Below are 13,262 nucleotides of genomic sequence, written 5' to 3'. Positions count from 1 at the left end.
TCTTCCCTCTATTTAATTAATGCTATTTTTTCTTTACAATACCTCTACATAAAACTGGAGTATGTATGTGGATTTTAGAACAGTTTTAAACATCTTTGTCTCAGGGCAAAACTTTCAAAAGGAGATGCTGGAGAATCCAAGTAAAAAGCAAGTAATGTGCACAACACATTCTCAAGAATCTGCCAAAGGTAGAACTCAGGCCTTGGCTACGCTGGCAATTCACAGCGCTGCACTTGCTGCGCTCAGGGGTGTGAAAAAACACCCCCCCCGAGCGCAGTGAGTGCAGCGCTGTAAAGCGCCAGTGTAATCGGCACCTGCAGCGCTCGCTCGCAGCGCTGCAAGCTATTCCCCTCGGAGAGGTGGAGTACTTGCAGCGCTGCAAGAGAGCTCTGTGCAGCGCGACTACACTTGCGCTTCAAAGCGCTGCCGCGGCAGCACTGTGAATCTGCGAGTGTAGCCAAGGCCTTAAACTCACAGTGCATGTATGCTGCTCAAGTTCAATGACTATAGCATGTCACTTTGAGCCACCTGTTTACTTTAATGTCAGGCTGCCTGCAAACCTCCTGGCCTGCAACAGAGTCCTACTTTTACTGCACATAATTATTTCATTCTCTTTGGTGCATCAGTTTGAGTCAATCCATGCTGGAGTTCCCAACTTTACCCTCAATAATTTTTGAAATATTGCTTCTCCAGAGGGATAGTGGGTGCCGTGCCATAGCTGAGATAAATCCTGAGCAGGTGATATAAATTTCAGGAGGATTAGAGGAATAGTTTGAGCCCCATGTGTGTGCAAAAAAGCATCATAACTACCAAAGGAATCTGATAGGATTTTTAGAAGGGCTTTATTTGGAGAACACCTTGCTCAAATAATCCCAAATTTGGTTCACTTATCCTACCCAGGACCCCACCACCACCGCCACACGGCATAACAATTTTCAAGGCAACCTGAGTCAGCATCTGGATTTTAGACCATTTAGAAAAGTCATCTACTCACTGAACAGTGAATCTGAACCTTAACTATAGCAAAGCTGCTCTTCCACTGTTATGAACTGCCACTTACAAGCAGTCCCCATTCTCCCACACACCTCTCCCCCACAATAATCAGGTTTATATTCCATCCCAGGTGACCCAGAATACGTATTGCTTCTCAGATCCTCATAGCCAATTAATGAAGTTAGTGCTTGATCAATGTCAATTAATGGTCAGCACTCAAGCACATGGGCTTGGAGGGGGAAGAGTGTGGATCCAGAAAACAACATATACATTTACATGGGGAGGCCTGTATCATCTGGAAGGGAAGGAAGATCAGGGTTAATTCAGTTCATCAAGCTTTTGGTGTATGCTAGTTATGTATAATCGTATAAGTTGTTACATACCTTTAAACTATACCCTAAAAAGCATCATAGAATTTTAGCTTTTGAACTCTTTGGAGCAGGGAATGTCTTCCTACGTATTCATGCAGCACCTAGCACAATGGGGTCTTTGGGTACTACCACAATATAAATAATAAAAACTGTACATACTTTATATGATGAAAATATTTTAGAACATAGCTTATGCATACAATGGAAACAAAAGTATGAGCACTGTTGGACACAAAAGTGAACACTGATCCTAAATTCTCTTCAGCCTTCTGACTTTTCAAGCTGTAGTCATGTCTGAGTACTGATACTGCAACTTATACCAATAGACTGATGAGTTTCTATGCTATATCCCTTGAACAAAGACACTGTTTAAAACAGGGGTGGACAAACTTTTTGGGCCGAGGGCCACATCTGGGTGGGGAAATTGCATGCAGGGCCGGGGCAGGGGGTTGGGGTGCGGGAGAGGGTGTGGGAGCGGGTGCAGTGTGCAGGAAGGGGCTCAGGGCAAGGGATTGGGGCAGAAGAGGGGTGTGGAGTGTATGAGGGGGCTCCAGGCAGGGGGTTAGGGTGCAGGAGGGATGCGGACTGCGGGAGGGGGCTCAGGGCAGAGGCTGGGGTGCACAGGTGTGCAGCAGGGAGCTCAGGGCAGGAGGTTGGGTGCAGGAGGGGTCAGGATATGAGGGGGCTCAGGGCAGGGAGTTGGGGTGCAGGCGGAGTGCGAGGTGTGGCAGGGGGCTCAGGGCAGGGAGTTGAGGGGCAGGGTGCAGGAGGGGTTCAAGCTCCGGCCCGGTGCCGCTTACCTAAAGTGGCTCCGGGATAGCAGTGGCGCACATCAGAGCCAGGGCAGGCTCCCTGCCTGCCTGCCCTGTCCCCAGCCCCATGCCGCTCCAGGAAGCGCTGCGGCCCCTGGGGGATGAGGGGGCAGAGGGCTCTCCATGCACTGCCCTTGCCGCGCCTCCAGGTACCTCCCCCGAAGCTCCCATTGGCCGCAGTTCCCCATTCCCAGCCAATGGGAGCTGCGGGGGGGAAGGAGGGGGCAGTGCCTGGAGGCAAGGGCAACGCACACGCAGCCCTCTGCCCCCCAGCCCAGGGACTGCTTCCGAGAGCAGCGCCAGGCCAGCAGTGCCACGGGGGGCAATCCCGTGGGCTGGATCCAAAGCCCCGAGGGGCCAGATCCGGCCTGCGGGCCATAGTTTGCCCACTCCTGGTTTAAAAGCACCACCAGAATAGAGTTTATTGATATAAGAGCAGCCAGATTTATTTTAATATATAGGGACAGAAAGAGGAACTTAGCAAGAGAAAAGACGGGAATCTCATCAATTTTTTATGGGCTGCAGTGTTTGCAGGAGTTCATGGGGAGTTTTTAAGTAGTGCAGATGCCTAATTAATACTCTTAATATACCTTATGTTAATTTAAAACAAACCAAAGAAAAAAAGGAAATCCCCACAAAAAAAAAACACTTCATTAACTTAAAGTAACAATAAATATCAAGAATGCTAATTTTTAAAAAAACATTTAAAAAGTAGAGAGATTCCTGTAATCTACTAAACTATTTGAATTTCTTTACAGTTTATACATTCTCTCAAGAAAGATCTACAAGTATAAAAATTAATAAACTTATCAGAATGTCTAAACTCTGCCCTGCAGATTTAAATATGAACATAAGAACAGCCATACTGGGTCAGATCAGAGGTCCATTTAGCTCAGTATCCTATCTTCCGACTGTGGCCAATGCCAGGTGCCCCAGAGGGAATGAACAGAACAGGTAATCATCAAGTGATCCACCCCGTCGCCCATTCTCAGCTTCTGGCAAACAGAGGCTAGGGACACCATCCCTGCCCATCCTGGATAACAGCCATTGATGGACCAATCCTCCATGAATGTATCTAGTTCTTTTTTGAACCCTGTTATAGTTTTGGCCTTCACAACATTCTCTGGCAAGGAGTTCCACAGGTTGACTGAGTTGTGTGAAGAAATACTTCCTTTTATTTGTTTTAAACCTGCTGCTTATTAATTTCATTTGGTGACCCCTAATTCTTGTGTTATGAGAAGGAGTTAATAACACTTCCTTATTTATTTTCTCCACACCAGTCATGATTTTATAGACATCTATCACATCCCCTCCTTAGTCGTCATCTTTTCCAAGCTGAAAAGTTCTAGTCTGATTAATCTCTCCTCACATGGAAGCTGTTCCATACCCTTGATCATTTTTATTGCCCTTTTCTGAATTTTTTCCAATTCCAATATATCTTTTTTGAGATCGGATGACCACATCTTCACGCAGTATTCAAGATGTGGGCGTACCATTGATTTATATAGAGGCAATATGATATTTTCTGTCTTTTGACTATCCGTTTTCTTAATGATTGGCTTTTTTGACTGCCACTACACATGGAGTGGATGTTTTCAGATAACTATCCACAATGACTCCAAGATCTCTTTCTTGAGAGGTAACAGCTAAGTTAGCCCATCATTTTATTTGTATAGTTGGGATTATGTTTTCTAATGTGCATTACTTTGCATTTATCAACATTGAATTTCATCTGCCATTTTGTTGCCCACTCACCCAGTTTAGTGAGATCCCTTTGTTACTCTCCACAGTCTGCTTTGGACTTCGCTATCTTGAGTAGTTTTGTATCATCTGCAAATTTTGCCACCTCACTGTTTATTCCTTTTTCCAGATCACCACTATTTACCTCTCTCCATTCTCAAAACTGACCATTTATTCCTACCCTTTGTTTCCTAACTTCTAACCAGTTACCAATCCATTAGAGGACCTTCCCTCTTATCCCATGACAGCTTACTTTGCTTAAGAGCCTTTGGCGAGGGACTTTGTCAAAAGCTTTTTGAAAATCTAACTACACTATATCAACTGGATCACCCTTGTCCACATGCTCGTTGACCCCCTCAAAGAATTCTAGTAAATCATGGTCATCTATGTGTCTAATAATTCTGTTCTTTACTATAGTTTCAACCAGTTTGCCTCGTACTGAAATCAGGCTTCCCGGGCTGTAATTGCCAGGATCACCTCTGGAGCCTTTTTTAAAAATTAGTGTCACATTATCTATCCTCCAGTCATCTGGTACAGAAGCTGGTTTAAATGATATTACATACCACAGTTAGTAGTTCTGCAATTTCACATTTGAGTTCTTTCAGAACTCATGGGTGAATGCCATCTGGTTCTGCTGACTTATTACTGTTTAGTTTATCAATTTGTTCCAAAACCTCCTCTAACGCCATCTCAATCTGGGACAGTTCCTCAGATTTGTCACCTAAAAAGAATGGCTCAGGTTTGGGAATCTCCCTCACATCCTCAACAGTGAAGACCGATGAAGAGAAACTAAATGAATTCTTTGCAAGGGCCTTATCATCCTTGAGTGCTCCTTTAGCATCTCGATTGTCCAGTGGGCCCACTGGTTGTTTCGCAGGCTTCCTGCTTCTGATGTACTTAAAAAAAATTTTGCTATTACTTTTTGAGCCTTTGGCTAGCTGTTCTTTAAATTCTTTTTTGGCCTTCCTAATTATATTTTTACACTTGCTTGCCAAAGTTTGTGCTCCTTTCTATTTTCCTCAACAGGATTTAACTTCCACTTTTTAAAGGATAAAGTCAAAAGATATTTAAAATACTAATTTCAGCACATAAATCTCCCATTATGAATACTTGAATCTCTTTGACATCCATTTCGCCCCCTTCTAATCCATATAAAATACAGCTGCTAAGACCATCTTCCTTGTCTGACACACTGAACACATCACAACACTTCTAAATCTCTCCATTGCTACCTATCCAATCACCCCCCCCCCCGCAAGTTACGAGGCAGATAAGTTCAACCTTCTTGCCCTCACCTACAAGGTTGTTCATAACTCATCTCCTCCTTGTTTGCCCATTCATCTCTTATTGCAGGGTCCCACCTGCTTATCTCCACTAATAATGCCAGTTTCACCTCCTGTTCATTAGCTTCTCATACAAACATTTCAATACTTTTTCTTCCTACTCCCCCCCACCCCGCCTCCATCAATGGCTCTCCACTTGTTTCTTCCATGCGTGTGAAGCTGTGGATGTGGACAATCCATTCACACAGACTCCCGCCCTCATTCATCATGCCCTTTATACGCAAATGACTTGAAAAATTTACCTCACTGACGAGGAGTAATTTCCTGGAGAGATACAAACTGCGCTTCCACAATTTCTGGGATTCCTTTCATCATGCTGTCCCTGGGCCCAGCTTTGGGATCCTATCTTTCAAATCAGAGTTGTCTGAACAATTTGAATTCTCCCCTCCATCACCTAAAATACCCTCTGGTTACTGGAGCGGGAAAGGAGCATTAGAGAGCCTCCTGGCTGCTGTGATGGTGGTGTCTGCTAATTTACCCCTCCCTCCAACCTCCAAATCCCCCATGAATAGCTTTAGTGCCTGGGCGCCTCTGTGTCTCCTACCCTAGCCTTCTGCAGCAGAATAAAATGGACCTAATTCTTGTCAGTTTAAATCTTTTCCACAAGGTTTCCAGTAACAGAAGTGAAAACAGATAAAAGTCTGATCAGTTTTCATTCTACTACATCTTGAAAATGCTGAGTAGCAGCAGAGGTACTAAAGCTGTATATTCAAGAGTGAATGTATTGCCCATTTTTCTATATCTGTGTAAGCACTACCATAAACAGGACTCACGTATTTTTACCACCACTTTAATGAAAGCTTCATATGAAAGTGCCTCAGCCAGTCTACACTAACATTTACACTACCACTAGCACAGGGAAACTACATGATACTGACAATCAGATACTACATTTGCTAGTGTAAATTCAGGTAAACATTTGGAAGGTTATATTCTACAACATGCAACTAGAGACTTGTTTTTAAGCTGCAAAAGTTAATGGTACTCACCTAAAAAAAAGCCTCCTAATCATCTCTCTCCCCTGCCCCAGTCCTGCCTGTAACATCTAACATAATAACAATACACTTCTATTATTAAACTGCCCTTATACAACTGAGTCCTTCTACCACCATAATCAGATATGCTCAAAAAAGGAGTCTAAGATTGGTAGCTGAATGTCTAATATTACTCATGAGTTTCACAAGCACGTGTATGAGATGTAACATAATTCAAATCTTAATATACATTGCCTTAATTTACTACTATTTGCATACTTCTAATTGTTATATTTTATCTATAATTCTTGGTATTTATTTTTTGTAATGTTTCCTATTAAGGACTTGTCTACACTTGGAAATTTACCAAAATAACTACTCCAGAAGAGTTATTCTTGAAGAACTTCCCCATGTGGACAGTCAGTCTGGAATAAGAGTGTCCCAAAATAAGTCCATGTGGACACACTTACTCCACACTAAGGGTATGTCTTCACTACCGCCGGATCGGCGGGCAGCGATCAATCCAGCGGTGGTCGATTTATCACGTCTAGGCTAGACGAAATAAATCGACCCCCGAGCACTCTCCCGTCAATTCCTGTACTCCAGGTCAGCGAGAGGCGCAGGCGGAGTCGACGGGGGAATGGCAGCAGTTGACTCACCGCGGTGAAGACACCATGGTAAATCTATCTAAGTACGTCAACTTCAGCTACATTATTCACGTAACCAAAGTTGCACAACTAAAATCGATCCCCGCCCCCCCCCCCCAGTGTAGACCAGGCCTAAGAGTGCCCACATGAGGAGTTATTCTGGAATAATTATTCCAGAATAGCTATTTTGATACATTTCCAAAGACAAGAGCTTTGTTTGGCCATTTTAATTAAATTTGCAGTTTTTTGTCTGGGAATACACATTTAACTTTTTTAGTCCATGATGCTTCAAACAGTTATACAGATGAGTAATTCAAAGGGATTACTCACATGCATAAAGATGTGAGTTTATGGGATTAAGTTCTCAGGGTTTAACTTAAAGGGAACACTCAGGAAAATTAATCCAAAATTAACTAAAGGTGTGAATTTAAAACAGATTTGTTTCATCACATTCAATCCCTGTGTGGACTATTTTATTCAGAATTAAAGTGGTTTTAATTCAGGTTAGTTTAATTTACAAGAGATTAGATTAACTACTGTAATTGGTGTAGAGACAGTCTGAGTATGAGCACAATACCTCATACCATGCAGCCTCTGGGCACTACTTTAGTATAAATATTAAATATTTCAGCCAGACTCTTAATTAAATTGTGTTCAGCTCCACTGAATTCCCACCAAATTGTCAAAGTCATTCAAATTATCAATAAGGTCAGAATTTTAATGGTAATCAGAAAATAACACTGAAGGAAAATCTTCACAGATAAGCATTATTAAAATAGGTTTATGTTTAAAACTATTTATGTACAATTTTTCATACAGAAGAAAAAAATCAAAAGGCACTCATCAGTTTTACATGATGTTTAAATGTCTAACACCTAAAGATTGTTGTATGTATTTATTTCTGTTTTAGAAAAAATAGTTAAGTTTCTCCATATACAGAAATTCTCTCCTCCATATTACACAGCATTCAATTCCAAAAACCAAAGCAATTTTCAGTTAAGTGATGGTGAAAAAAAGTCAGACCACCACAAATAAAGTCAGTTAAATAACTGCATAGTTCTAATCCAGCTTTGTTTCATAAATATTTAATAATCCTTTTAGGATTTTTACCCTTCACGAACTCCACATTAATTGAAGTAACAAAAACACCTCTGGAAAAAAAAAAACAAAAAAACACACCACTGCTCAGACAATAGCTCACAAAACGTTTTATGCTGAGAGATTTTTTATACAGTCCATCACTATATAAAAATCAAAATACTAAATACTAGCTTTGTTGTAGTGCTGCCGGTACTTTAAGTGGAGTACTTTTGTTTGTTCATTACAAAGCCCTTGACTCCTTGAGTGTATTTCACAACACAGGGCAGATAGAGTCACACTCATAAGGTCTTAGTTCCATACATCTCACACACAATACCTTTATGCAGCCTTTATAACCACAGAACACATTACAAACTGTTCAGGGACCACTTCACCCACTACTAAAAATCAGACACCGCTCATATGACATTCCTTGTTGTTTATGACATATTTGCAATTCACCCCTGGGGTTTCCCGGTTCCCATTACTGCAAAGGAGGGAAAGCTGAAACAGGCAGTTATAGCTATGTTTTATGTAACCCACACACACTAGTTTGTGCAAGCAGTGAGAGAGGAGGAGATAGGTGGGGGAGCAGGGATTTCTCTGCTAGTTTCCCGTGGAGTGGTGGAAACACTGATGGTGACAGGAGGGCAGTGGGGGGGGGGGAGCAAGTAAAGGGGACCAACAAAGAAGGATCTCCCAGGGGGAAAAGGGCAACAAGGGACCAATAGAGTGGAGAATGTTGGTTGCTGGAGATGGGTTGGAGCACATGGGGATAAAGGCATGTAAGCCCCCCCCCCAGTGAGACTTTAGAGAGTGGCAGGCTCCTGGATGGGGAGGGTTGTGCTTTGAAGGGGTCAGAAGGGAAAAAGGAGCCTAGGGAAGCTAAGAGCGTTAGAGGGGGCAACTACCTAAAAGGAAAAAGGTACTGAGGGGACGGCGGCAGACTAGCCAAGGTAATATAAAGGAGGCAGGGGAAGGTATCCCGGAGAACTATGCACGGAAACAGCTCGTGGGGGGGGGGGGGGCACAGAAGCATCGGGGGGCATCTAGGGTGGCTCTGAAGACGGCAGACGGGAGAGGGTCGGTGCAGGCGGCAAGATGGGCCCGCGGACCCGGCGCTGCCTGCCCCCCACCTCCCCGGCCCAGGGGGGCGCCCTCACCATGAGCACTTTGGCCGCGTTCTCCAGCTGGGCGATCACCTCAGGAGCCCCCCCCGCAGCCACGGCCGCCGCCATCATGGTCTCTCTTCAATGACGCGCCATGCGCTGCATTCTGGGACGAAGCGGTCGCAGAGCCAATCCCCCGGCCCGGCGGGGAAGCGCCCGGACCGAGAGTATCGGCGCCGACCTGCAGCAGCGTGACCGGCCAGAGCAGCAGGGGGAGAGGCGGAAGCACCAGGCGTGACTGCAGCAAGAGCCACCTCTCCGCGCTCTCCCCCGGGGCGGGCCCAGGGCACGCGGCCACAGACCGGGGGGGCGGGACTAATGCAGGCCCAATACTGAGTTCGCCTGTTGCAGCACCGCCCAGGGTGAGAGGGGTCGCATCGCCTCGGGGGCTCAGTTGCGGTTTCTGCTTAACTTCGCTGGGGGCCGGCTGCAGCTCCCCTCTGACACTTGCTACACCGGGGGGAGGGGCGCTTACGGGGTGGGGAGAGACTCGGCTCCCTGCACGCGCACCCCTCAGTCTGCTGGAACGGGGCGTGGGGGGAGACTCGGCTCCCTGCACGCGCACCCCTCAGTCTGCTGGAACGGGGCGTGGGGGGAGACTCGGCTCCCGGCACGCGCACCCCTCAGTCTGCTGGAACGGGGGGATGGGGGGAGACTCGGCTCCCTGCACGCGCACCCCTCAGTCTGCTGGAACAGGGGGGAGACTCGGCTCCCGGCACGCGCACCCCTCAGTCTGCTGGAACGGGGGGATGGGGGGAGACTCGGCTCCCTGCACGCGCACCCCTCAGTCTGCTGGAACAGGGGGGTGGGGGGAGACTCGGCTCCCTGCACGCGCACCCCTAGCTTGGTCCGGCCCGAGGGGGCAGTTATTGCGGCTCCCTCGACGCACCCAATGGGGGTGTGGAGCTCGATTTTCCACGCTTTTCAGCTACCGCTCTCCTCCTCCAGTAAACTCAGCTTCCCCACGCACACTCCAGCCAGCAGCCTGGCTTCCTCCTCCTGTTGGCCAGCGGGCCAGGAGTGCTCAACAGGAGACCCACAAACAAGTGGAGGAGGGTGAGCACCCTCCCTTGTTTCTAAATGGGGTAGGGGAAGTCCCAACTAGAGAAGGTGGCCCTGGAATGGAAAAGGGTGAGAACCTCTGCAAGAGGGAACTTGGAGTTCAGCTTTCTTCCATGCCTCCAACAGTGAGGCAGCAGCTGCCTAGTTACATCAGCAGGGCCTTAGCTTTCTTCATCCCTTATAGGGGGGGTGGGACAAACTTTTTGGCCCAAGGGCCACATCGGGAAACAGAAATTGTATGGCAGGCCATGAATGCTTACAAAATTGGAGTGCGGGCTCTGGGGTGGGGCTAGGGATGACGAGTTTGGGGTGTAGGAGGATGCTCTGGACTGAGACTGAGGGGTTTGGAGGGTGGAGGGGATCATGGGTGCTGGAAGTGGTGCAGGTTCCAACTGGGAGTGCGTGTTCTGGAGTGGGGCTGGGGATGAGAGGTTTGGGGTGCAGGAGGGTGCTCTGGGCTGGGACCAAGGGGTTCAGAGGGTGGGAGGGGAATCAAGGTTGGGGTAGGGATGCAGGTTCCAGCTGGGAGTGCAGGCTCTGGGGTGGGGCTGGGATCGAGGGGTTTGGAGAGCAGGGGGGGATCAGGGGCTGGGGCAGCGCTTACCTCAAGCGGCTCCTCAAGTAGTGGTGTGTCCCTTCTCCAGCTCCTACACAGCGGCGCAGCCAGGCAGTTCTGCATGCTGCCCCATCTGCAGGCACTGCCCCTGCAGCTCCCATTGGAGCGCATAGGAGCCAGAGCGGGGCCATGCCACGGATTCCGGGAGTCGCGTGGTGCGGCCCTGGCCCAGCACATCAGCCAGAGCAGGACCAAGCTGCTGGTGCGACACCTGACCCAGGGCCGAGCCACGTGGTGCACAGGCTGTAGTTTGCCCCCCCTCCCCCTCCCCCTCCCCAGTCTGGAGATTCAATCTTTCCGCACACCACCAGGGGCAGTGCTGGTTACCTGAGGTGGTGCCTTTTACCAAGGCAGAACATAAGAATGGCCATTCTGGATCAGGCCAATGCCCCATCTAGCCCAGTATCCTGTCTCTGGCTAGTGGCCAGTGCATGCAACTAGACCACTATGGAGCAGAATAGTACATGCAACTAGACCACTATGCTTCCCAATGACTGCTCGTGCCTCATCCATGAAGATCCTGATACTATTTTGTTATTTAAGCTCACTTTCCTTCACATATTCATCCAATATTTGAAAACATTTATTTTTTAGTTGTGTAGATTGGAAAAGATTGACAAAAAAGAAAATAATGCACTTTGCCATCAGATGCATATCTCACATAGGTGGAAAGGTTTTCACTGGAAAGCAAATCAATGTTTAGTCAAGCTGTATTACAATTAAATGACTACTCCAAACTTGAGAGAGCACGTTCTTTCATATTTTCAGCAATGCTGGAGAGTCTTGTTAATTCTGTATTGTCTAACAATGTTAATATGGCCAACTGTTTGCTTGTCTTGACATCAGACACCAATGATGCCGCTTCTGCTGCTAGAAAAAAGAAACTCTTCCCTATAATGATATTTCCCTCCTTTTGTGATGTAAAGACTCACAAGACGAGATGTCTTCAAAGCTTGTGGACACTGGATGCACTTTTTTTTCTGGCTATGTTGCTCTGTAAACTTGTGCAGAAAAAAAAAATCACATGCTTGTTTTTCAAGTAAGAATGTTTGGTCTCAAATTAACTGGAGGGATTGGGGTGAGGTTTTCAGTGTCCAACACTTCACAGCAAATAATTTTGGTGTGATACTCCTCTAGATATAGTCCACATATGGCTCATTTCCATGTATTTGCCGTCCTACTTTCTGACAGTCCTTCTCTTAGTTCCTTTTCCTCCCACACTGAGTACACTGCTGTCACAGTTCAGGGCAACTGCATCTGTATTTCCCCTCATTGGTCTAGCAAAGGCACTCTCAGGCTTCCAGCTGTCACCACATCTGGCTCCCTTCTGACCAGGGTATTTCCAGGCTGCACAGTTCTCTGCTTTCACTATTATTTCCATCACAGACAGGCTACCCAAGCACACCTGCTTGCTTTCTCTTCAGAGATGGTTAACAGGTATAATTGCTACAGTTATATGTTACCACACAGTTCTTTCTATACTAGCCTATTTTATTCTTAAGGAGAAAACATTACAGAAAAAAACACCTTAAAATCAACAAAGGAACCTGCTAATAAGCTTACTGGGATTCCCTAACATGGGCTTTGGCACTGCAGGAGCAGTCCAAATCCCAACTGAAGAGCATTCCTCATAGTTGCAAATTCATCACAGCTTCAGCTCCGAATGCATACCAGTCTTATGGGGCCTCAATAGGTCCAGTCTTTCCAACCCTTCCTTCCATGGACCAGGGGTCCTGTCTGTTTGCTGGATCAGGAATGAGGCCCTTAGCCAGTTTAAAATCAGGCCATTTATCCAAAAATACTTTCTTTGTCTGTTGGTCCCTGGAGAATCCAGTTTGAACTAGTATATGTGAACCTCTCCAGGGGAGAGGCTTCAAAGAGATGATAAAAGAAGTACAATAACATTCCCCTCCTACTAAAGATGTTCAGTGCCACAGTAACACACACACAATTGGATTTTTAATACAATTTACCCCAAAGCCATTAACCCTAAGTCAATATGGATTAATTTAATTCAATAAGGTCTATCTTAATTCCCTAAGGTTTGTTTGGGATATTACAGGATATTGTCAGTCTGTCACAACCTTGTCATAGCTAATACTAGGCTCTGTCTTGGTTGGTTCTTTCTCCTTGGCACTTTGGCTCAAGCTGCCAGACTGTGACCAACAATTCATGATAAGACACAGAATCATGAATGAGCTGCTACAAATTGGAGGCCTCCTATTTGTACAGGCAGTAGGAAGCAGCAGGGAGAAAGAGGGGCTCGGAAAAGTGCTCTTGAGGAAGCTGATAAAAGGAGTGGGATGGGGGAGTAAGAAAGGCAACTGCAGGGATGGGAGGGCAGTGAAGACAGGTCACTTCAAGTAAACTTTCTATCCCAGACTGCTTCCACGCACACCTCCCACAGCTACCCAGCCAGTCCCTGATGCCTTGCTATTAGTATCCCAAGCATAGT

The 13,262-nt window shown here is 46.3% G+C and overlaps 1 protein-coding gene across 2 annotated transcripts in view; it reads right to left on the bottom strand.

The window, feature by feature from the left end:
* The window catches only part of XPO4 (exportin 4), a 164,540-nt gene extending 155,095 nt beyond the window's left edge, over nucleotides 1-9,445 (bottom strand). The window contains exon 1 of one of the 2 annotated variants that reach the window (XM_005304383.4): nucleotides 9,124-9,445. In XM_005304383.4, coding sequence (XP_005304440.1) covers nucleotides 9,124-9,201 — 78 coding nt within the window. In that variant the 5' untranslated portion in view covers nucleotides 9,202-9,445. The remainder of the gene's footprint in view (nucleotides 1-9,123) is intronic. The other variant, XM_042842900.2, reaches the window with a different exon arrangement.
* Nucleotides 9,446-13,262: the final 3,817 nt, after the last annotated feature.

This window comes from Chrysemys picta, chromosome 1 (assembly GCF_011386835.1).
Source record: "Chrysemys picta bellii isolate R12L10 chromosome 1, ASM1138683v2, whole genome shotgun sequence".
Taxonomy (NCBI): Eukaryota; Metazoa; Chordata; order Testudines; family Emydidae; genus Chrysemys; species Chrysemys picta.
The sequence above is the reverse complement of the archived record's forward strand: the minus strand, read 5'-3'. Positions and strand labels throughout refer to the sequence as shown.